The sequence below is a fragment of the Hevea brasiliensis genome, chromosome 9, assembly GCF_030052815.1.
Source record: "Hevea brasiliensis isolate MT/VB/25A 57/8 chromosome 9, ASM3005281v1, whole genome shotgun sequence".
Taxonomy (NCBI): Eukaryota; Viridiplantae; Streptophyta; class Magnoliopsida; order Malpighiales; family Euphorbiaceae; genus Hevea; species Hevea brasiliensis.
In genome coordinates this window covers 7,620,280-7,645,772 of record NC_079501.1, presented here as the reverse complement: position 1 = coordinate 7,645,772, position 25,493 = coordinate 7,620,280, and the positions used below count along the sequence as shown (strand labels likewise).

General features: G+C 37.0%; 2 protein-coding genes across 3 annotated transcripts; one reads left to right on the top strand and one right to left on the bottom strand.

Annotated features, from left to right (window-relative positions):
- Nucleotides 1-16,694: 16,694 nt before the first annotated feature.
- On the top strand, nt 16,695-23,365 carry LOC110643425 (tubby-like F-box protein 3). Its single transcript, XM_021795799.2, has 6 exons — nt 16,695-17,702; nt 20,027-20,114; nt 20,392-20,521; nt 20,616-20,795; nt 20,981-21,463; nt 22,080-23,365. Exons 1-5 carry the CDS (start codon nt 17,352-17,354, stop codon nt 21,450-21,452), a joined length of 1,221 nt encoding a protein of 406 aa, XP_021651491.2. The 5' UTR covers nt 16,695-17,351; the 3' UTR covers nt 21,453-21,463; nt 22,080-23,365.
- LOC110643433 (uncharacterized) lies at nt 22,920-24,225 on the bottom strand. 2 transcript variants are annotated; one of them, XM_058152677.1, is made up of 3 exons: nt 23,693-24,220; nt 23,535-23,656; nt 22,920-23,365 (listed from the first exon to the last, which is right to left on the bottom strand). In XM_058152677.1, exons 1-3 carry the CDS (start codon nt 23,762-23,764, stop codon nt 23,260-23,262), a joined length of 300 nt encoding a protein of 99 aa, XP_058008660.1. In that variant the 5' UTR covers nt 23,765-24,220; the 3' UTR covers nt 22,920-23,259. The 2 variants fall into 2 exon arrangements, with proteins under 2 accessions (XP_058008660.1, XP_021651501.2); XM_021795809.2 differs by having other exon boundaries at nt 23,535-24,225.
- Between the last annotated feature and the right edge of the window lie 1,268 nt (nt 24,226-25,493).

The following is a 25,493-nucleotide window of genomic DNA, read 5'->3' as shown; positions in this document are numbered from 1 at the left end:
TTCTCGCAACTAGAAGCCCTAGACCTGAGAGAAAATTCATAAAATAATTTTTGGGACTCCAGAGAAGAGTCATTGAGATTTTTATGGTATTAGAATGCCAAAAAAATGCTTAAAAAAAATTTTCAATCGGTACAGACAATTTTAGTCTGTTAAGCCAAACGAAGGGCATTTTGGTCATTTCTTCTTTAGAGATGATTTTTGGCTGACTTATCCAGTTAATTAAATAATTATTATAACATAAAATATGAATAAATATTGTTAAAAATTAAATTGAAAATGAGTAGAGAATAGAAGAAAATAAAATGAAAGAAAATGCTAATTATGACATCATATGATGTCATTTAAATTTCTCCTACCAATTACAATTTATTAAACTCATTAAAAGGGATAAGGAAGACAAAAAATTGATAAATAATCTGCATCTTTAACCTTTGGGCAGCCAAAAACATAGACAGAGAGAGAGAGAGGAAAGAAAACTCAATGGAAGCTTGATCAAACTTGAGCTATGTAACACCCCAAAATTTTATTATTTATGAGTATTTTTGGTATTTTAATTTTATTTGAATTTTTGGAATTTTTCTGAGATTTTTCGGATTTTAAAAATCGGGTTCGATTTTCCGAAAATATAAACTTTGATGATTTTTAAAAATTAATTTAAAGACCACGTGGCAAAACTAAAAATATATTTGGAGTCTACGTATTTTTCTGAGTTTTACGAAATTTTTTCGGAATTTTTGGACCTCGTTTTCGGTCCCGAGGCAGAGTAAAAATTCAAAATTTTGTATTTCGAATCGAACCGGCCGAATCGAACCGGACCGGATCGGACCGGTCGAATCGGACCGGTCTCTTCTCTTTTTCTTCCTCCCGCGCGCGACGCCCTCTCCTCTCTTCTCTCTCGTTTCTCTCTCCTCTCCGCCCCTAGCCGCCGCCCAGCCCAGCCAGCCGGCCGGCCGCCGCCCAAACGGCCGGAAAACGCCGCGCGAAACGTCCCCTGCGCGCGCCGCGCCGCTTCGACTTCCTCGGCCAAATCCGGCCGATCCGGCCACCAATTGGACCGGGTCTTGTGTCCAAAATCATCTACTCGGCGAGAGCTTTCCATAGACACCAAGAACGCCGAAATCCATCGAGCGGATTGTCCGATTTTTGCTCGGGAAGATTTTAGCCCATTTCGACTTTTGGGCTAGATTTCTCGAAAACCGTGAATCCCACGAGGAAACCGAGGCCACCAGCACGCTCCATTCGTCGAGAGCTTCGCAACGACATAAATTTCGAATTTTTCCGACACCGTTTTTCGGTGGGTCCCACGGAACTTCGCAGTGTATTTTCGAGCATTAAATGAGCTTAGAAAATTCTGAAAAATTTATGTACTAACCCCCGTGTTATGGGCTTCGTGTAGGTATCCTCGATTCGCGGAAATTGACGATTGATCAGTCTGCAAAATTCGGGCGAACGGATGCACTGGAAAAGTCTCGAATTGGGCCGAGGTTTTGGCTAGCCCCATTGTCGACGTCCGAGCGTCCCCAAGTCGGAATCGCAAAGGTAAACCCGAACCTAGTATTTACGTAAGTTTCTAGTGATTAAATAGGATTAAAAATCCATAAAATATTCGTGGTAGCTTAGAAAATTACGATTCTTTTTGCAATAGCTTAGTAATATTGCTAAGGACCGCGGGGCAAAGTTTTATAATTTTTAGAGCTTGTTTGGGTAGTTTTTGCAAAAATGATCAATAATAAGGACTAAATTGAAATTTTGCGTATTGTGATGGATGATTGATTTGATGGGCCCAGGAGGGGCTGTGTGATATGATTGAACTGTTGATATATGGATTATGAATATAGAAGTGCGTTTTTAGCCCTTTTTGCAGTTGGGTAGGTCCTAGGTATAGAGACTCACGATTTTCTATCGACTTAGGACGTACTTGATATTTTTCTTTGTTTGTATTGAGTCAAATTTATTAAATAGATGTAATGTAATTGTCAGGTGAGCCGGGACAGCCTTCTTCCTCCGCCCAGCCGCCACAGTAATTTGTCGTCAAGTTTGTGAGTAAAATATTAATTTTAATTGTAATTTCGATATTATTATATGTTCAGCATGCCCATGCATCACTTATATGCATATATTTATGTAGTTAAACTCTAGGCACGATTTATGTTGCATTGATAACTGTTGAAGTGCCATGAGTGTTGTTGTGGTAATTTGGAGCAGTGTGCGTGCGTTGGCGTGCGTGTGATGTGGTGTGGACTATGGATAGGACGGGGTAGTCACGGCTTGAGTTCTTCGCTGGGACCCGTTCCTTCGAGGGGTAGTCACGGCTTGAGTTCTTCGCTGGGACCCTCGATTTGGTTTATTAAGCGAAAGTCCGGCTTGAGTTCTTCGCTGGCACCAGGTTGGATTTAAGAGAGCTGTATAGGGGATCAGCTCCCAATATATTATGATTGATGCTACAGGGTGCGTGAGTGCTCCAAATTACCTTTTTGATGCTATGATGTGAATATGATGTTGATGTTGCATTTCACTCTACAGGTTGCATTAGTTTCAGATAGTTATAGAGATTATGGTTAAAATTGATATTTTACTCTCTGAGTCGAACGCTCACTCCTGTTCAAAAATTTTTACAGGCCGCAGGAGGATATTTTATTCTGGGTTAACCTGCTTTTATACTTCGCAGGTTGTTTATCGATATTTGTGTAATTTTATTTACTCCTAGAATTTCCGCATGTATTAGCAGTAATTATTTGAATTTGGTCTGTAATATTATTATCATCTTTGGACACGTAAACTTAATATTTTAAGTCTTTTGATGGATTGGATGAGGGAGCTGAGCTCCCATTTATTATTATTTATATTAGAATGGGGAGGGTGAGCTGAGCTCCCCAATGGATTGTTTATTGTGTTTACAGGTCGGGTGAGTCAAAAACTCCCCGTTGGTAAGTCCATTTTATGGCCGGACTCTGTCCGTTTGTTTTCTTGAAATTGGGCCCAAATGGGCATCAGCATTGGGTAAATGAACAGTTAGGCTTACTACGGGCCTTGGGGGCTTTAGGCTGGCCCAGGTCCTAGTGCCGGTCCGGCCCATAGGTTGGGTCGTGACAAATGTGGTATCAGAGCTTAGGCTCCAGATTCTTAGGGAATGTTGTCTAAAGTATTGGGAAGAGTCTACTAGGAGTCACATGCGGAAATATAGGGTCCACATTCGTCTTGCATTGTCATCTTTGCTTCTAGTTTCTGCTCCATATGTTATGTATAAATATGAGTCTATAGAGCTGTGTAATGTGCGCTTTGAATTTTGTGGGCTAATGCTGAATTTCGGAAAATGCGTAGAAGCGGAGAGCCGCCATCGCACGAGCGGATGTGCTGACGAGGTGTCGGACAGATGAGGCGCCGCCCAAGGAGGCGGGGTAGGAGGCCTAGAGTCGCTCAAGTAGAAGAGCGACTACCCACGTCAGAAACGATCTTTCATGGCACAGGGTCCTATGGACCCCATGGCAGCTACTCTAGCTGGTCTGCAGAGAACCATCGACATGATGGCGCAGTATATGGTCCACCCTCCACAGCAGCAGCAGTCCACCGCACCAAGAGAGGAATCTTACAAACAGATCATAAATTTCAAGAAGTTGGTGCACGGTACCTATGATGTGTCGACGATGCATATCGGTTTTTGGATTCTGCGAGGCAGAGCAATTACAGCTGATTGGTGATAGAAGATTGATAGAGTGTATGCAAAGACGTCATGGGGCCCATGCCTAGGCAATGGATGAATGACTACGTGTTACCGGATGGAGGGTTTGACATGGGCTCGGTTGTGGAACTTTTATCAACCGGTTTGTGCGTAAAGTTTCAGAGATCGAAGCGATGGGCCTTTGAGGCCTTAAGACAGAATGGCGTGCAGTAGATGAATATGCTACGAATTTACTGAATTGAGCAGATATGCCCCTACAAAGTATCTACAGAGACTATGAAGGTGAAAAGATTCCTAAAGGGGCTTGACAGAGATATGCAAACACGCCATGATGTCCGATCAGTCTTTTGATGTGGTGGTTGACCGAGCTAGACAGATTGAGATCGATTATCTTTGTAGATGACAATGGAAGAGCAAAGAAAACAGAGCGAGGGTTCTCGTGTGTCCCTTCCATGGGTACTCCGGATAGTGGTGGCGAGTAATTACAGAGGAAAGAGTAGGAACAAGAAAAGTGGTTTTAGATACAAACCACGAGGATTGCACTGTGGTACGGATCCAGCAGGGTCACAGTTCGGTACAGCCTGGTCCGGCTCAGATCCTCCTTGGCACCTTGTGCACAGTGTGGAAGAGGACATTCTGGACCGTGTTTGATGGGATCAGAGTATGCTTGTGTGGCCAACCGGTCACTTTGCTAGAGAATGCCCCATGTTCGGCGAGCCACGGATGGGGTCACGAGGTTACATTGCGAATGTTCCTCGGCGATTGTATCCGGCGCTTCCAACATGGCGTGCGGATCGATTCAATGTGGCCGAGGACAAGGGGACGTGGATTTGGAGGCGGTCGGAGGTAGAAGTCGATGTCGTGGTTACGCCACTCGGGGTAGGGGTCAAGCTCGGGTTTTCACCTTGACCCACCGGGATGCTCGAGCTTCCAATACGGTTGTGGCGGTATTCTTCCTGGTCTTCTTATGAGGCTCGTGTTTTGATAGATCCGGTGCTACGCACTCATTTGACTCCTGTGTTTGCCATGAGGTTGGGTAGAAACCCTACAACTTTAGAGTGCCCTTTGTCGGTAGCTACCCCACTTAGTGACAACATAGATGTAGACATGGTAATTCCGGGTAGCCCAGTGGTAGTGGATGGAAAGATCCTCCCAGCAGACTTGGTTCCTCTACCACTAATGGATTTCGATGTAATCCTGGGGATGGATTGGTTGGCAACTCAATTTGCCACCATAGACTGCATGAACAAAAGGTGTATTTTCACATACGGTGTGGAAGAGTTTAGCTTTGATGGTGACAGAGCGTGGCTCGTATAATTTAGTGTCGACAATTAGTGCTAGAAAAATGTTGAGGCGTGGATGCCAAGGGTATTTGGCATTGGTGAGAGATACATCCGTAGAAGATGTCGGCATGGAAAATGTTCTGTTGTCGAGAATTCATGGATGTCTTCCCGAAGAGCTTCGGGTTGCCACGAAAAGGGAATAGAGTTACGCATTGATGTTATTCCGGTACAAACCCCATATCGATGCCACCTTACAGGATGGCACCAGCAGAATTGAAAAAGCTGAAGGAGAAACTACAGGAGCTTTTGGACAAGGGTTTTATACGTCCGAGCACTTCACCCTGGGGTGCTCCTGTTCTATTTGTGAGAAAGAAGGATGGGTCATTGAGGTTATGTATCGACTACGCAATTTGAACAAGGTCCTTTGTAAAGAACAAGTATCCACTTCCTCGGATCGATGATCTGTTTGATCACTCAAGGAGCTAGATTCTTTTCCAAGATAAACTGCGATCGGCTACCATCGATTGAGAATCGGGAATGAGGACGTGTCCAAAAGCGGCTTCGAGGACAAGATATGGTCATTATGAGTTCTGGTGATGTCTTTTGGACTCACTAATGCACCAAAGACCTTCATGGACTTGATGAGCAGGGTGTTCAAGCCATTTTTGGACCGCTTTGTCATCGTATTCATAGATGACATTCTCGTATACTCTCGCATCGAGGAAGAACACGTGTGGCACTTGAGGATGGTGTTGCGGACTTTGAGGAGCACCACTATACGCCAAATTTTCAAATGTGAATTTTGGCTAGAAAGCATCTCATTCTTGGGACACGTGGTTTCTAGTGACGGTATTCAAGTGGATCCCAAGAAATTGAAGTCAGAATCGATTGGCTTAGGCCTACAACAGTCACAGAGGTGCGAAGTTTTATGGGTTTAGCTGGCTACTATAGGCGTTTTGTGCAAGATTTCTCCAGGATAACGGCTCCCCTAACTAAGTTGACCAGGAAGAATGTTCCATTCATTTGGACAGATGACTGTGAGGTGAGTTTCGAAGCTTAAGGAGTGTCTAACCACCGCCTGTGTTGACACTACTGTGAGTGGTGAAGGATACACCGTGTATTGTGACGCCTCCAGAGTTGGCCTAGGGTGTGCTTTGATGCAGAATGGAAAGGTAGTGGCTTATGCTTCAAGGCAGCTGAAGAGGCATGAGCAGAACTACCCCACCCATGATTTGGAAATGGCGGCTGTAGTCTTTGCACTAAAAATCTGGAGACACTACCTGTATGGTGAAGTGTGCGAGATATACACCGACCACAAGAGTTTAAAGTACATCTTCCAACAGAGGGACTTGAACTTGAGACAGAGAAGATGGATGGAGCTTCTGAAAGACTATGATTGCACCATCGGTACCACCTGGAAAGGCCAATGTTGTGGCGGATGCCTTGAGCGAGAAAATCTTACAGCGCTTTGGCGCACATTTCAGTAGAGAAGAGACCATTGATTCAGGAGGTACATGAGTTGATGGATCAAGGTTTAATCCTAGATCTTTCAGATGAGGGGGTATTGTTGGCTCACTTTTCAATGAGGCCAGACTTGAGGGACAGAGTTAGAGTTTCCCAGCACAGAGACCAACAATTGATGAAGATCATAGAAAGAGTATAGCAAGGTGAAGGTGGTGAGTTTGGGTTTGCTAATGATGGCGCCCTAGTGCAAGGTTCTAGGATATGTGTGCCCGATGTGGACAACCTCAGGAATGAAATCATGCGAGAGGCACACTATACACTATACAGTGTCCACCCAGGTTCCACCAAGATGTACCATGATGTGAAAGATAGCTATTGGTGGAATGGCATGAAGAGAGACATTGCAGACTTTGTGTCCAAGTGCTTGACTTGTCAGAAGGTGAAGTTTGAACACCAGAGACCGTCAGGGAAGCTGCAAGAGCTCCCTATCCCAGAATGGAAGTGGGAAATGATCACTATGGATTTTGTGACCGAGTTGCCTCGTACCACGCGAGGATATGATTCGATATGGGTAATTGTAGACCGCTTGACCAAATCAGCTCACTTACTCAGAAGACTACATACTGTGGGCACAAGGTATGCCCGGCTCTACATTCGAGAAATAGTCAGATTGCATGGAGTTGCGGCTTCCATAATATCTGACAGAGGGCCCCAGTTCACTTCTCGGTTTTGGAGAAAGTTGCAGGAGGCACTTGGCACACGATTGAACTTCAAGACGGCTTTCCACCCTCGCATGAAGGGCGGTCGAAAGGACAATCCAAACATCGGAAGACATGCTTCGCATGAGTGTCTTGGATTTTGGAGGTCAATGGGATGAGCCTAGCTTTGGTGGAGTTTGCCTACAACAGCTTATCACTCCAAAGATAGGATGGCACCCTATGAGGCACTATATGGAATAAAGTGTAGGTCTCCTCTGTGTTGGACAGAATTGGGGGAAGCAAGGGTGCATGATGTAGACCTAGTGCAGTACACTGCAGAGGTAGTTTCTTTAATCGTGGAACGATCGAGGACAAATTTTCGATGACAGAAGAGTTATGCACCCAGACGGAGGGATGTGGAGTTTGCGATGGCGACTATGTATTCTGAAGGTATCTCCAATGAAGGGAGTCATGAGATTCGGAAAGAAGGGCAAGTTGGCACCTCGGTATATCGGACCTTTTGAGGTTACGGATAGAGTTGGAGCAGTTGCCTACCGGTTGGAGCTACCACCCAACCTTTCTCACGTTCATCCCGTGTTTCACATCTCCATGCTCAGGAAATACATTCCCGATCCTTCTCATGTCCTGCAGCCGGATGTGATAGAGCTAAAAGAAAATTTGACATTTGAGGAGCAGCCTGTAGCCATAGTGGACTACCAAGTGAGGCAGTGAGATCAAAGCAGATCCCTATGGTTAAGGTTTTGTGGAGAGTCGATCGGTGGAAGAGTGCACACAGGAGTCGAGCGGGACATGCGTAGCAAGTACCCTTACTTGTTCAATGTATAATCATGTACTTTATTCTGCCTTGTGTAAAAATTCGAGGACGAATTTTCTGTAAGGGGGGAAGAATGTAACACCCCAAAATTTTATTATTTATGAGTATTTTTGGTATTTTAATTTTATTTGAATTTTTGGAATTTTTCTGAGGTTTTTCGGATTTTAAAAATCGGGTTCGATTTTCCGAAAATATAAACTTTGATGATTTTTAAAAATTAATTTAAAGACCACGTGACAAAACTAAAAATATATTTGGAGTCTACGTATTTTTCTGAGTTTTACGAAATTTTTTCGGAATTTTTGGACCTCGTTTTCGGTCCCGAGGCAGAGTAAAAATTCAAAATTTTATATTTCGAATCGAACCGGCCGAATCGAACCGGATCGGATCGGACCGGTCGAATCGGACCGGTCTCTTCTCTTTTTCTTCCTCCCGCGCGCGACGCCCTCTCCTCTCTTCTCTCTCGTTTCTCTCCTCTCCGCCCCTAGCCGCCGCCCAGCCGGCCAGCGCCACTGACCGGCGCGCCCGCCGGAAACGCCATGGCGTGCGCGTCCCTATGCGCGCGCGCCGACTTCCTCGGCCATCGCCGATCCGGCCACCAATTGGACCGGGTCTTGTGTCCAAAATCATCTACTCGGCGAGAGCTTTCCATAGACACCAAGAACGCCAAAATCCATCAAGCGGATTGTCCAATTTTTGCTCGGGAAGATTTTAGCCCATTTCGACTTTTGGGCTAGATTTCTCGAAAATCGTGAATCCCACGAGGAAACCGAGGCCACCAGCACGCTCCATTCGTCGAGAGTTTATACGACATAAATTTCGAATTTTTCCGACATTGTTTTTCGGTGGGTCCCACGGAACTTTGCAGTGTATTTTCGAGCATTAAATGAGCTTAGAAAATTCTGAAAAATTTATGTACTAACCCCGTGTTATGGGCTTCGTGTAGGTATCCTCGATTCGCGGAAATTCGACAGTTGATCGGGTCTGCAAAATTAGGCGAACGGACAGACTGCACGGAAAAGTCTCGAATTGGGCCGAGGTTTTGGCTAGCCCCATTGTCGAGCGTCGGCGCGTCCCCGAAGTCGGAATCGGCAAAGGTAAACCCGAACCTAGTTTTTACGTAATTTTCTAGTGCTTAAATAGGATTAAAAAATCCATAAAATATTCGTGGTAGCTTAGAAAATTACGATTCTTTTTGCAATAGTTTAGTAATATTGCAAAGGACATCGTGGCAAAGTTTTATAATTTTTAGAGCTTGTTTGGGCAGTTTTTGAAAAAATGATCAATAATAAGGACTAAATTGAAATTTTGCGTATTGTGATGGATGATTGATTTGATGGGCCCAGGAGGGGCTGTGTGATATGATTGAACTGTTGATATATGGATTGTGAATATAGAAGTGCGTTTTTAGCCCTTTTTGCAGGTTGGGTAGGTCCTAGGTATAGGGGAGACTCTGCCGGATTTTCGGCACGACTTAGGACGTACTTGATATTTTTCTTTGTTTGTATTGAGTCAAATTTATTAAATAGATGTAATGTAATTGTCAGGTGAGCCGGGACAGCCTTCTTCCTCCGCCCAGCCGCCACAGTAATTTGTCGTCAAGTTTGTGAGTAAAATATTAATTTTAATTGTAATTTCGATATTATTATATGTTCAGCATACCCATGCATCACTTATATGCATATATTTATGTAGTTAAACTCTAGGCACGATTTATGTTGCATTGATAACTGTTGAAGTGCCATGAGTGTTGTTGTGGTAATTTGGAGCAGTGTGCGTGCGTTGGCGTGCGTGTGATGTGGTGTGGACTATGGATAGGAAGGGTAGTCACGGCTTGAGTTCTTCGCTGGGACCCGTTCCTTCGAGGGGTAGTCACGGCTTGAGTTCTTCGCTGGGACCCTCGATTTGGTTTATTAAGCGAAAGTCCGGCTTGAGTTCTTCGCTGGCACCAAGTTGGATTTAAGAGAGCTGTATAGGGGATCAGCTCCCAATATATTATGATTGATGCTACAGGGTGCGTGAGTGCTCCAAATTACCTTTTTGATGCTATGATATGAATATGATGTTGATGTTGCATTTCACTCTACAGGTTGCATTAGTTTCAGATAGTTATAGAGATTATGGTTAAAATTGATATTTTACTCTCTGAGTCGAACGCTCACTCCTGTTCAAAAATTTTTACAGGCCGCAGGAGGATATTTTATTCTGGGTTAACCTGCTTTTATACTTCGCAGGTTGTTTATCGATATTTGTGTAATTTTATTTACTCCTAGAATTTCCGCATGTGTTAGCAGTAATTATTTGAATTTGGTCTGTAATATTATTATCATGCTGGACCTGTAAACTTAATATTTTAAGTCTGTTTTGATGGATTGGATGAGGGAGCTGAGCTCCCATTTATTATTATGTTGATGAGTATGTGGAGGGTGAGCTGAGCTCCCCAATGGATTGTTTATTGTATTTACAGGTCGGGTGAGTCAAAAAACTCCCCGTTGGTAAGTCCATTTTATGGCCGGACTCTGTCCGTTTGTTTTCTTGAAATTAGGCCCAAATGGGCCTCAGCATTGGGTAAATGAACAGTTAGGCTTACTACGGGCCTTGGGGGCTTTAGGCTGGCCCAGGTCCTAGTGCCGGTCCGGCCCATAGGTTGGGTCGTGACAAGCTAACCCACTCAAATCACCCCAAAACCCTAGCTTCCCCACATATATTTTCCCTTACACCTAGAGTAAGTCTTGGGCAACAAAAAGAAAGAGAAAAATAAGAGTTCTCAAGCTTTGGAAATTAGCTAAATCAAGGTTAGTGCCTATACTCACTTCCATATATTTTAATCTTTGTTAGGAAGACAAGTTAAATGAGAATTTATTGTAAAATTGAACAAAACAATTATATTGAAGTGTGTATGAAAATTTGTAGCTATGGGAGAAGAATGAGCTTTGTTAATTTGTATGACTTGAATTGTTTAGAAGTGGTTTGTGATGAGATAACTTGAGTTGGATGTTGAACTATATGTGTTAGATGAGTTAGATGACATGAAAGGTATGAAATGGACACTTTGAAAATTAGGGTTTATGAAAAATTAGAGTTTTGCTTGTGAAATGGTATATTAACCTTGTAATGGTCAATTAGTGACCATTTAAATGTGTGTAAAGAGGAATTGAAGTGAGTAAGGATGTTGGAGTTGAACTTAGGCATGTCGCTTGGTGACTGCAGGGTGGTTGTGAGTCCAGCAGGTTTGGGTAGCTATAAATAGAGTTGTATAGGTTCAATTGGTGCAAGGCCAATTGGACATGAAACTAGACACATAATGACATAACTTTGGTGAAGAAATCCTGCCCAGAAAACTAAACCAAGTTGACTTAAAAATTGCCCTAATCCGGATGACTTGCATTCTCCCTGTGCAAAATGACCAAATAAACAGTATTTATTCATTTGGTCATAACTCAGTGTAGAAAGGTCCAATTGACTTGAAATTTTACCAGCAGAAAGTTGAGACATATTTCTACAACTTTCATGGGAAACACAAATCCAAATTCTGACCATAATCTAGTCAAATTGCCAACCAAACATAGGTCACTAAATCTGGCAGAATCAAATTGCCCAAAAATTATGGGTACAGGTCAATCCGGCCAGTTATGGTAAAATGACCATAACTTGAGTTACAAAACTCCAAATGGAGTGGTTCAAAAAAAGAAATGTAACTAGACACAATAAGGAACGACTTTCGTGAATACAATTTTATCAAATTCTTACTGTACAAATGACCAATGGAACAGTAAACCTAGGGTATGAAATCTAGAAATTTTGAATAACATAAGATAAGCTTTGAAATGGTATTGGAAATCAATACCAACAAAACTAAAATGCAAAATGTGGTATCTTAGAGAACTTAGGTTCAATAAATTTATTATGTATTAAAAAGTTAATAATTTGAGTAAATAGTAATGTGAATAGTAATACAAAGACACAAAGTGTAAGAACTAAATTGGTAGAGGAAATTAAGATATGAAATTTGGAATTCATGAAATGTTCATGGATTACTTTGAATAGAAATAGTAATTTACCTAAATGACTTAATGAACATTTAAGTTATATGAATATATAATTATGATTTGTATTCCCATTACTAGTAGGTCTAATAAAACATGAGTGATACCACTTAAATAAGAAATGAAATTAACCTAGATGGATTGTTGAGACTTATACTCCTAACACCAATGGAGTTCATAATATATTAGCAATACAACTTGAAGTATGAAATGTACTTTACATGAAAATATTGTTGAATGAATAAACGTGATAAAAATGTCATTTGGGAGTTAGGTTCCCATTAAGAGAGAAAGGAAAGATGTTTGAATGTGAATTGTGATCAATATGAATGATGTAAGGAATGTATGAATATTATGATGACTGTATAAATTATGGAATTTGTCATGAAATAATGAAGTCATAAAACACAATATATTAATATTTAATAATATTATGTGCCCTTGTATTGCCTAGACATGTGTGTCTGATTGGATAGATTGGCATGCCAATAGGGTATTGTTTTAGCAGTACTGCGAAATGCTTTATGCCCGTATTCATGGCTTTATGCCCGTATTCATGGCTTTATGCCCACACTCATGGCTTAATGCCCGATTATGTATTATCATGGCTTTTTAGCCATACTGACTGCATACGTGGTTGACATTCTGCGTCTCATGGTATGACGGCCCGAGGTACCATGGTGTCCAGTGCCAACGACCCGTTATCTAGTTTAGTCAGCCTGTCGTAGGTTACTTGGGCAGTCTAATTTATTAAAATAAGTTATAAATATTAGCAATTAAAATTGCTAGAAAGTAAATAAATGAGAATAAGTTTCAAAATAAATTAGATTAGCTCAAAAATTTTGTTCCTTATAATGATTTGAAATAAATTAAATTAGTTCTAAAAAATTTTAAATATTACGAAATGATTGTAAACAACTTAGAAAGTATAAAGGAAGTGATAAAAAGACTAGTAGAAGAATTATAACTTAAATAACATTACAAATGTGATTTTCATAAGAATATAAGTATAAGTATAAATTTTAGATTTATTTATATATTATATAAATAATTATTGTAAACTTATGAAAGAAATGATTATAGAGAGCAATACAAATGAAAAAAAAAAATGTACTACATAAATAAATAAAAAATGTACTGTATGGCAAATTTCTATGAACCCAGTAAAATTTTTGGGTATAGAAAATATGCTCTAATTATTTTTTATTTTTATATATTATTCCTTGTTATATTATTGCACCACTAAGCAGCAATGCTTAGCGCGATGGATTTGTTTCATTGCGCAGGTACTGAAATTAAAGCTCAGCGAATCCCAAACTGAGATTTTGGAGTTCTGATCTGCAGAGTGTTCAAAATTGTCACCTCCTCAGCAATGCATTTAGATAGGGCCCATATAGATTATATTATGTATTTTGTACATTATAATTTAGTTATTATTTGTAATGTAAACTATGAATTGTATGTTGAAATATAGATTATGGAACTATAATTAATTCGTAGATCATATAAATTATGAATTTATATAATCAGTTTGTAAATCATGTAAATTAATGAAACTTGAGAATTTATATATAAAAATTGTGCATGAATGGAAATGCATGGAAATGAATATGAAATTGAGATATATGAATGAGATGTGAATTATGAGATGGTTATGAAAATAATTAATGAAATTTTTATTATAAAATATTATTAAAAATTTCAAGCAGGTGAATAGTGAAATACGTCAACTGATAATAAAATAGGAAAAATTTTGCTAATTTTTCCAGAGAAAAATAATTGATATTAAATTAAACGAATTTAAAATTACTAAAATAATAAAATAAGATAAGATATGGTACTTCGGCACCGAATGTAGCACGCCTTACTCAGCTATACTGTAGTCGCGTGAGGCGTGTTACATATATAAAAATTAAATATGTGAAAAATTAAAAAATACAAATCATTTTTAATTAGTATTGTCATTGTGATTTATTATTATGATAATGAATGACTAAATTTAATCAACTATTTAAAAATAAATATATTACAATATTATATTGTATATAAAAAATAAAAAAAAAAATTATATAAAAATAAATTAAATTACAAATAACGAAAATAAATGATGTGCATCGCATATAAAAAAAAATATTTTTTTTAAAAGAAACAATAAGTTACTTTTAAAGTTAAACCGATCAAATTCAATATAAATTTGAATTAATTTAATTTAATGAATTGCAAAATTAGTTTTAATTTAAAATCTATCTAATTTTTAATTCAATTTTAATTTTGATGGCCAAATCTATCTTAAATTTGTTTGCTTATCACCGCCTGAAAACCTTGGCAGAAACCTATTTCGATTCTGCCGAGGAAAGTGTGGACCCGTATTGTATTGTACTACTTTTATCGTTATTGCTTGCGTTTCGTGTAAGATTCCTTCCAACACTAGGACTCCTTTTTTTTTTTTTTTTTTTTTTTAATTTAGATATTTCCTCGAAGCTTCCTGAAACTACTACTTTCGGTATGCATTTAATAAATAATACATATTAAATTTCTAAAGAATGAATTATCAAATTTGAGTCTTTTTTTACTTCATTCGATAACTTTGTATGTATAATAATTAATAAAATAATTAAATTATTTAAATTATAATAAAATATTATTTAACTTTATTAAATTATTCCTTTATTCACTTAATTAAAAATAAGACTCAATTTAAATTCATTTAATGAATTTTTCTATTGCATACTCAAAATACCATTATTTAAGTTATGTTTTTTTTTTTTTATAAATAATGACCAAATATGAAAATAAATATATTCATTTCCTTATAATTGTTCTAAACAATAGAATTTAAATGAATTTTATCATTTTAAAAAGTATTTTAAACAAATCATTTTTTACAAACTCATTTAAATTAAATTTTTTAATAAAACTAAATTAAATTGTATCATAAATATTATTCCAAATGGGTGAAATAAAATAATCTATTTTTTTATAAGGGTTTTGCTAGCGTATTTTGAAGCATTATATTTAACTATAGTAAAATATTTGTAAGATTTATGAGGATTAAATATGAGAGAGGTAAAAAATAGAGGTAATTTTTTTACTCAAATTTAATTTATTATGCATCAAATTAGTTTTTCTAAACATTATTTTGAACTTGAATATCTAAAACTAGTATCGATAATAATATATTATTATTATTATTATTTTGGTAAAAATTAATTTATTTTATGAATTTAAGTATTTTTTGAACATTAATTTAAATAATAAATATTATAATTTAAAAATTCAATTTATAATACGAAGAACATGAAATTAAAAAACATGGGTCAAGAAGCAAATCAAGTAAAGATATACTGAAAATATGAACCTTAATCTTCGAGTAATATGATTATTTTATTATGTAAAAAATGAAAGGTAAAAATTAAAAAATGCAAAGATCTACACAAATTTTAAAGGATATATTATTTAAACTTTATTTTATTTATTATCATCTATAATTTTTCTTTTTTTTTAATATTTTTATTTTTAATATTTTTATTTCTATAGTATTTTAAATAGATATTCACTTATTATTATTATTATTATTATTATAGAATCAATGTTAAAGTGGCAATTAATGAGAAAAAGGGTTACAACTCTAGTATAGAAGGAATTATTGGTTGACATGAAAGCAAAGCAAAGGCAAAATTTAGCCCAAAGGAAGCGATCATATAAAAGCATAAAAGAAAGGGAAAGGTGAATTTTTCATTTACTCTCTCTCTATTTTGTATGCTAAACTTAGTCTATCTCTCAATTAATTTTTTTAAATTTAGATTTCTTTTGTATAATATTTTTTTAAAATATTTTTTACTTTTACTAGCATTTTAGACACTCAGAATAATTAATTAATGTAAAATATATTCATGATTAAATATAAAATTAAATTATTTTTAAAGGAAATTACTTATTTTTTTAAAAAGTCATTTTTTAAACTTTAAAAATATAAAAATATTTGTATATAAATAATATAAACACATATCGTTAAATTAACATTACAACTAAAAACAGAAAAATATTTTCACAAAAAAACTTTTATTAAAAAATAATTTTCATAAAAAATATTTTTTATGTACTAATTATTTTTAATGAAATAAATGAAGTTTTAATATAATTTAACATAAAAAAATACGTAAAATTAAGAATTTAAAATTAAATTAAAATTAAATGAGCGTCGAAATGATACATTGTTTATACTAAATATCATTAAAAAATATTAAATTTATATTATATAATTAATAATATTTTATGTACTGATATTAGTATAAAAAATATTTTATTAATATTAAATTAAATAAACTATTAAATTTTAATTAATATTATTAATTCTTAGTAACAATCTTTCTTCAAAGCTAATCAAAACATTAGTAATAAATTTGTATTATTTATAGTTAGGGTTTCGAATTATGTTTTTGAGAAATAGACTTCACCATTGTGATAAGATGAAAAGCATAATTATTTCAATCGAACCGACTGGTCGGACCGGATAAGGTTAGACAATCATGCATTCAACGGTTTTTTTTTGTTTTAAATGCAATTGCTTTTGCGACCCGTTTAGAAACCCGGACCCTGACCTTGACCCGGAAGTCCAGATTAATGCAACAATTGGATAAGGGGAAATGGGACCCATGTAGAGTAAATTTTGGTCTCCCTGGCCTGACCCGCCCGACCCCAGCACAGACACGCACATCACAGAGCGCACACCAAACCCTAATCGCTCCACCTCTATCTTCGCCATTTCTTTCTCTCGTCTCCTAGTTTTAACTGCAATGCCTTTCATGGGCCCATCCCAAGTTCCCGTTTTGCTTCCTTCCAGATCCATTTACTGCTTTCTGAGGTTTGCTTAACACAATATCTGTACACTTCATTAACTTATTGGAGATTGTGTTTATTCACTTTGTGGTTGTAGTTGCGGATAGAATTGATTTTATTTCAATGTGCTGATTGTCCGATTATGGAACTGTAGATCTGAATCTGTGTATTAGTGTTGTGTTAATTTTCCCTTTTGAAGATGATTTAAGATTGATCTTCACTTTTTTGGAGATGAATCACTGGGAATTGGTATTTGCTTCCATCCAAAGTGTAGTTTTTTAGCTTTTCAAGCTTATGGGTATTCTTGATCAGTGATTATCAGTTCCTGTCTTGTAATAAAGTTCAGATTTTTTTTTTTTATGTAAATGTGGGAGTGGTAAGAATTTTCAGGGGATCTGCTATTTCCAGATTCTCTTTTTCTTTTTTTCCCTTTTTTTTTTTGGAGGGGGGGTGGGGTGGTGGTGTTTCTTGGTCCTTGACAGTTGGAAATTTAAGGTGGCAAGAAAGATGTCATTCCGTAGCATACTTCAGGACATGAGGGGTGAGTTTGGGAGCATGTCTAGGAAGGGGTTCGATATTAAATTTGGTTACGGGATGCGATCGAGGTCCCACAGGGTGGTTCAGGATAGCTCTTTCATGCCTGTTGATGCATTTAAGCAGAGCTGTTGGGCTAACATGCCGCCTGAGCTTTTGAGGGATGTGCTAATAAGAATTGAGGCATCTGAGACTACCTGGCCATCCCTGAAGAATGTGGTTGCTTGTGCTGGTGTCTGTAGAAATTGGAGAGAGATCATGAAAGAAATTGTGAAAACTCTGGAAGATTCAGGCAAATTGACATTCCCAATCTCCTTGAAACAGGTTTGAATATTTGGCCCTCATTGGTTTTAAATAAGTTTTGTATTATGTTATTTATGTGTTTTGCTAGTGTAGTGGAATACATATATGTTAATGTTAGTAAGAAGCGTAATTGTCAAATCGAGAATTGAAATTTCCATTTTTTGAATGGAGAATCGAATCGAATCATGACATACTATAAAAATCCTCAAAATTAATTAAAAATGATATATGTTCTAAAAAATAAGTAAAAAAAGTATCACAATTACGTTTTGAAATATAGAATTATCATTTTGCTATAAGAAGGATGTTTTGTAATAGAATAACATGTTCTTATTATGTTATGTGGTTTTATGTTATAAATTATGAACTCTAGAATTATAGACTATGATTGTGATTGTGCATGTGCTAAAACTCTCCCATTTAAATTTGAACAAATACTTAAATATTAAGAAAGGATAATGGGTTAAATTAAAAGGTCAAAATATATTAATATAAAATGTCATAATTTGACACTATAATTAGAGAAGTGTATTAAAAGAAAAAAAAGAAAGAAAGAAAACAATAGAAGAGGGAGAGGGAAAAGAATGGTTAGTAGAAGAAAAATAGCTAAGGTTTTATATGCACTTTTCATAATAAAAAATGAAATAAAATATTAAATTTTGAAGCTATAGGTCTAACAACATTCTAGAAAAAGAATCAACCGAATTAGTAGATTCATATCAATTCATCCGATTCACTATTGAATTGAAAGATTTGGTTTAGGTACATTTGAGATTTACCCTATAGATTCAAATCGTTAGGACAGAAAATCGAATTGAATTACAAGATTCGAATCGAGAATGCAAGGTGCACCATGCGCAAAGGGTAGCACCTTAGAGCAGCAAAGGCGCATGACCTTGCAGAGGCGCACCTAGGCACCGCTAGGCGCGCCCCAAAGAGGTCAGCCCCTTGCAGAGAACGATGGGAGAAAGAATAAGAAGTTATGTACATGGATTGGCCCTGCTGCTCTCAACGAAGTGTTGGTCTTTTATTGATTGGAACTTTAATGCGTACCAAGGCTTATGATGGTAATGAGCTGATGGTGGTAATGGATTGATCGTTATTGGGCTAAACTTAATCTAGAGCTAATTTATTTTATTAATGTTTTTCTTCATGTAATTTTTTTTTTAAATTCTATTTTTCATAAATTGAACATTAAATATAAATTATTTTTATATTCAATAAGTAATTATTCATAATATATTTATAGAATTCAATTTTAATTATTATAAGTTATGTTTAGTAAGGTATTATTAAATTAAATGTATAATGAAAATTAAAATTATTATTATAATATTATATTTAATTAAAAATAAAATTAATGTAATATTTTAATAATAATTCTCACTAATATGTGTAATTTAATTAACAATAGTGGTGATGCAATAAGGAAAAATAAGTAATAAAATGAATAACATATTACATATATTTTTATATATAATTAATATTCTAGTAATTAAATTTATGGAGTTTATTTTTAATAAATTTGTTATTTATTTTTAATGGATATATATATATATATATATATTTTTTGCACCTTGCCTCGCTTGGGCACACACATTAGCCTTGTGCCTAGGCTCCAGGACCCTTAGGCGCCTTAGTGCTCCTTGAGCCTTTAATAACTTTGCTAACAAGAAGTTGGGAAATGCTGGTCGTTATGTTTTCCATAATGTTATATTTAACTATGGAGCAACAGAACTATATAATCAATTGGTGGATTATAGTTGTGTATTAATGTGATGAGAATAGTTAGTTGACTCTTCCCCAGATGGAAATTTTAGTAATCTTGTGGCTCTACTCTTAATTTTAATGAGTGAAATTACATCTTTTTGTTTATTACTAGCTTTTTATTTGAATTTTAAACTTATTATTTGGTTTTCTTTATTGTTTTGCCTGTTGTCAATGATGGAAATGGTTTGTTGGATTATTTTATAATTAGATTATTTTCATAATACTGCTCTGAATTTTGTCTACTTGGATTGACCTTTCAATACTGTTCCTTTTCGTATTTGTGAAAATTTTGGCTTTTCTCGGATTTTTTTTGTAATGCCATGAATAGAAATTATTCAAAGATATCTTTCTCTTGTTATGAAAACTATTAATGAAAATTTAACTTCTGATTTCTAAAGATCTAATGCTATGTTTGGTAGGGTGTAATGGAATGTATGTAATTAAATATTCTATCAAATTTTCAATAGAAAATTTGATTATATTACATTCTATTACACCATACCATCATAGGCCAAGGTATTTGCATTTTTCCTTTATAGCTAATTTCAAAGTTCTTGGGTTATTTTGTTTTGCAGCCTGGTCCGAGGGACTCTCTTCTTCAGTGCTACATCAAACGGAATCGTAGCAACCAAACTTATTATCTTTACCTTGGCTTAAATCAAGGTGAATACCTAAATCTTTCTTCTTCTTCATCATTTTCTTCTTCTTCTTCTTCTTCTTCTCTCTCTCTCTCTACTTGTACATGTCTCCATGAGTTGATGTATTTTTGTTGCTGTCTATTTGTGGAGATTATTGATGTTGCAATCAATTTAATAAGAATTTTTTGGAGGGTTAGTTTCCCTCTCAATAATTTTGGAGATGAGTATGTTTCTGTTTTGATGTGGAGCTTCTCTTTGAGCTGCTAATGTTGAACTTTTTTACTCATATGCTATATTGGCAGCGTCAAATGATGATGGTAAGTTTCTTCTTGCTGCACGAAGGTGCAGAAGGCCTACTTGCACAGATTACATTATATCTTTAAACTTTGGTGATGTGTCCAGAGGAAGCAGCACTTACATTGGAAAGTTGAGGTATTGTCAGCTATCAGAAGATGTGACTGATTCTTTTTTATTTTTTTTCTCGTTTTGTAAGTCTAATTTTGTGATTTCATTTCTGTTACAACAGATCCAATTTTCTGGGAACCAAGTTCACAATCTATGATGCACAGCCTCCAAATTCTGGAGCCAAAGTTGCTAAATGTCGCTCCACCAGGATAGTTAACATGAAACAGGTCTCCCCCAGGGTCCCTGCAGGGAACTGTCCTGTGGCCCATGTCTCGTATGAGCTGAATGTCTTAGGTTCAAGGTAAGAGAGGTGTCTCTTGAAACTTTCTGCTTGTTTTCTAGGGAATATAATTATGTTCAACAAGGAAAAAAAAGATATTGAAGCATGCATTCTGGTGAATATTGTTTGTTCCTCTTCCTCTATGGAGGATGGATATTTAGTTTCACACTATAATTTTCCGGGTGCCAAATCTATGTGATATTCAGAGGTCCAAGGAGAATGCAATGCGTTATGGATGCCATCCCTGTCTCTTCTATTGAACCTGGTGGAGTGGCCCCTACGCAGACTGAATTTCTGCATACCAAGTTGGATTCCTTTCCATCACTTCCCTTTTTCAGATCAAAATCCACCCGAACAGAGAATTTCCAATCTGGTCCTTTGGCTGGCTACAAGGATGAAATGCTAGTGTTAAGGAACAAGGCACCCAGGTGGCATGAACAACTCCAGTGTTGGTGTCTGAACTTCAATGGACGGGTGACTGTTGCTTCAGTTAAGAACTTTCAGCTGGTTGCTTCTGCAGAGAATGGAGTTGGCAGGCAAGAGCATGAGAACGTAGTACTTCAGTTTGGAAAAGTGGGAAAGGATGTGTTCACTATGGATTATCAATATCCTATCTCTGCTTTCCAGGCATTTGCTATATGCCTTAGCAGCTTTGACACCAAGATCGCTTGTGAATGACAGACAAGCAGGTGTGAATCCAGTGGCTTGCTTGAACTCTCGATTTTTGAATTCATGTGGAGAGGCCTTTCTGATCATATTGATTTTGCTGTTTTTGCTCTTCTGAACCTACTGAAGTTTGTTTTTTCGTTTAGCTTATTTGTCATCTGTTGTGCATAATTGTCATTCTGAGCCTGTTGTTGTTCAATGAACTCTTTTTCTAGCAATGCCATCTGTCAATCTATTAACTTTTAACCTTATGGTTAACTGCTGTAATATTTTTGTAGTGAAATGCATTGCCTGATGTCTCTTTGCCTGGCTTTGAAATTTAGATTGATGTAGATCATAGGGCTTTTAGCATTTTTTAACCCTATTAATATTCTTCTACACCTCTAATGAGAAAATAACAATCGTCTTTCAATTGGCCTTTCAAAGATATTATTTGGTTACCAAGTCATTTTGGTAACTTGGTATTTGGGTACATCAATTGCTTTGGACTACACTGGTTTTAACTTTTTGTCTTGAATGTGTCATGGGTGCACCCCTCCGCCTCCCCTCGCCTTCCTTCTCCAAATCCTTCTTGACCTTGTGCCCTATTGCTATTAGCATTTAGCAAATGATTTGAAGTTGCTGCATTTTTCCTTACAGGAGCATTTGTTGGCTTGTAGCTGTATGGCATGGGAGCATTCTGCAACAAAGTTTCTGACTAGTTCAATCTGTTTCCTTCTAATTGCCCTGTGAAGAGTTAGGATTTTTATTTTTTGAATTATTTCTGTACATATTAACTGTTTGCATTATGAGCCAAATGTGCTCCAATCTGTAGTTTGTGCTGTGGCTGACAAACATCATCACTTGGTTCATTGTGTTGGATACTTGACACCTTAACAGGGAGTTGTTTGAGAGTTCACGCGTAGTTTTCCTAGTCGAAGGCTACTGTTGCTTCAGATGTTGTATTCCTACTTATTGTGTAGCTTAAGAAATGCTTCCCTTGTTGAACAACTAGAAACTTAGGATTTGCTAATTTTGTGTGCTTGCCAAAATTATGTGTACATGTCTGTATTACCGCTGGCACTGCAGAAATCATGGTAGAATTATAGCGCAAAACAACTATAGATATGATGCAGATTCATTTATTCTCACATTGACATTGTGCTTTGGCACTGGATGCCCCAAAATCTTTGCCTTATGTTGGGGGTGGGATGTGGGATCAGACTAGGCAAGTAAATCTATTGCCCCCCAAAGGAATATGCTGTGAAAATTTTTTATGCATGCGGAAGCAAGGGGCTGATTTTACTGAGAAATAGTACATCCGAATGACCATGTGAACTTGGCATGTTGAAATGGATGTGTTTTCTCCTTCAAATCTGAGAAATGAGGAGGACTTGTCCATGTCAAATAAAATAAATGAAAGGAACGAAAACGTGCTTATCCCATCAAATTAGAAATATATGTTCTGTAAACCACCTGTAAAATTGATTCAGTTGCTGATTGGTATAAAATATTAATATCAATAAACAAGATGTTCATACATTCAAAGCCCTGTCTGAAGTGGAGCAGAGACCTTCAAAGTAGGGATGATAATGTGTTGGATAAAAACACTAATTAAATTCAAATTCAGATAGAGTGATATTCAAGATATTCTATAAATTGCTATCCCTACTCCAAATCAGTGTGGTCATAAGCATCCTAAATAATTGACCATGATTTAAAGCTATAGGGTAAACAACAATTTAAGAAATTATAAGAGAAGAACAGAAATGAAAGAGCTTCTGAGCAAGTTTACAGAGAAGGAAACCGTTATTCCATGACTGAATGGATCAGCAGAGGATCAGAATAGTGGGGGTGGGGGTCCACCAGGACCAGGTGGACCATATGGACCGCGAGGTCCACCAAAGCAATCCTGTATCAACCAACAACAGCACAAGCAGTAGAACCTGCAAATCCACACAACAATCAAGATCAAGGATTTACTTAAATCTATAAATCTTCACCCACTTTACATTCCTTCAATTTTCTTTCCTCCACTTATACTATAATATGGTTTAATTGAAAAGCTTGCATTCGACTAAATCAATAAAACTAAAGCAGGAGAAGATCACTTACAAAGAAGATACCATGCTGCATAAACCATCAGCAAGCCCTCCAAAAAAACCACCGGGTCCAGGACCCCAAGGCCCCCCAGGACCCCAGCCAGGTCCTCCAGGTCCAGGACCCCAGCCAGGTCCCGGACCCCAGCCAGGTCCTCCAGGTCCAGGACCCCAGCCAGGTCCTCCAGGTCCAGGACCCCAGCCAGGTCCTCCGGGTCCAGGTCCCCCTGGTCCACCAGGATGCATTTCCAAATTCTTACGCTACTGAAATAGATTGTAAGTGCCAACCCAAACAAAGGGTTCCTAAGCTTGGAACGCAGATTTTTGGAAAAATCAAGCAGACGATCACCAAACTTAAGGAACTAGAAGTGTTTGCAAAGAAATGTGAGAACATGTAATAAGAAAAATCTGACCAACATTTCCAATTTTCAAAGGAAACCTATCATTCAAAACCTGCAAGACTACAACCACTCTTCTTCTTTCACCTACCTTCCAAAGCTATGCTTGCACTGCATCCATCATCCAGCCATGGTGTTGGGACCTTCGAGCCCCCTGCTGTTATCGTCCTGTGGGCTTGGCCCAATATGCAACAGAGAGATTTGGGCCAGAAAACCTAATGTACTAATGTTTAATTAGTCTTGTAAGAATTAGGAGCAGCAAGCTCTTTTCCCAAGCCACTTCTATTTCTCAGCATAGATTGACAATAGTAGGAACTAGGAAGACCACGTTTTCAACTTACTAGACAGTGAATTATCTATTAAAAAAAAAAAAAAAAGAGCTAAATTACCACTTGTTCATTGAAATAAAATATTATATAATAAAAAAATAATGAGAAAATTTTATTAGGTTGGTTGCATATAGTGTGGAATTAGGTTGGTTGCATGTGGTGTGGAATAATTGGTCAAGTTGCAAGAAAGTGAGATGATAAGGGAATTGCAATGGAAGAAAGAAGCAGAAAAATTCAAAAGAGAAAAAGGGGTGATTCCTGGCACCAAGTGTTACTGGAAAAGAGGCCATTAAAAGGGAACCCAGCAAGCATCGGAAAAACTTGTTCATTAAAAATGACTAAAAATAAATGTAAATGCATTCTCTGCCTTAGGCTACAGAGATGGGCCTTTCACCTCGGACATGAATGTCAGCTTCTCGTGAATAAAAGAAGGCAAAAAAATTGGTCCCCAGCCATTCAGCAAGCTAATGTTTTGGACATATTTACTTATTGGATGGTGGTCCTCTCACCATTAATGTCCAAGTCCAAATGCAGCTTAACCAGTGAATTGTAGCCATTGGATTCTCTGATTGGGCCATGAAATACACTGCTCAAATCCTCCAAAGATGGAATTGATAAGTCGAAGAGAAGAGCTAGAAATTTTTTGGTGTGAAAGATGACCAAACTAGTGGTCCCAAAACCCAATTGGGATTTGCTATTATATATTATATATAGCAAATGAAATGATGCTAACCCATTAACAATAATATTTGCAGTAGCTGCTAGTGTTTGGAGATAGATGAGCATTTATTGGTATTTAAAAAATTTTCTCATGCTAAAAATTGTCAATTCAAGCTACCCTGGCACCAGATTGAAGAAGCCTTCTCAGAAAAGGCACCTTTAACACGATGAATGTGGATGATGCCCTTTACGAAAGACAGACACACACAGAGATAGAGAGAGAGATCTTAAAAGATGAGACATTTGTTCAATCTTCACGTTGGGCTACAGAATTTTCTTCCATGCAGATTGCTTGCTTCCATAGATCCCACAATTTCCTTCTTTTTTTCAAAGGCTTTGTGTTCCCTTTCCAGTAAAAAAGTTTTTGAGATTAAAAAAAAAAAAAGAGAATGGATATGTAATTTTGGGTCCTCAGTGAAATTTTGCTGCAAATATTGACTCCCAAATCCAGTCAAAAGAAAAGATTGAAGCATGCAGAGCGAAATTTGGCATGTAGCGGACGAACTCGTAGCAAATAGGCATTTTCTA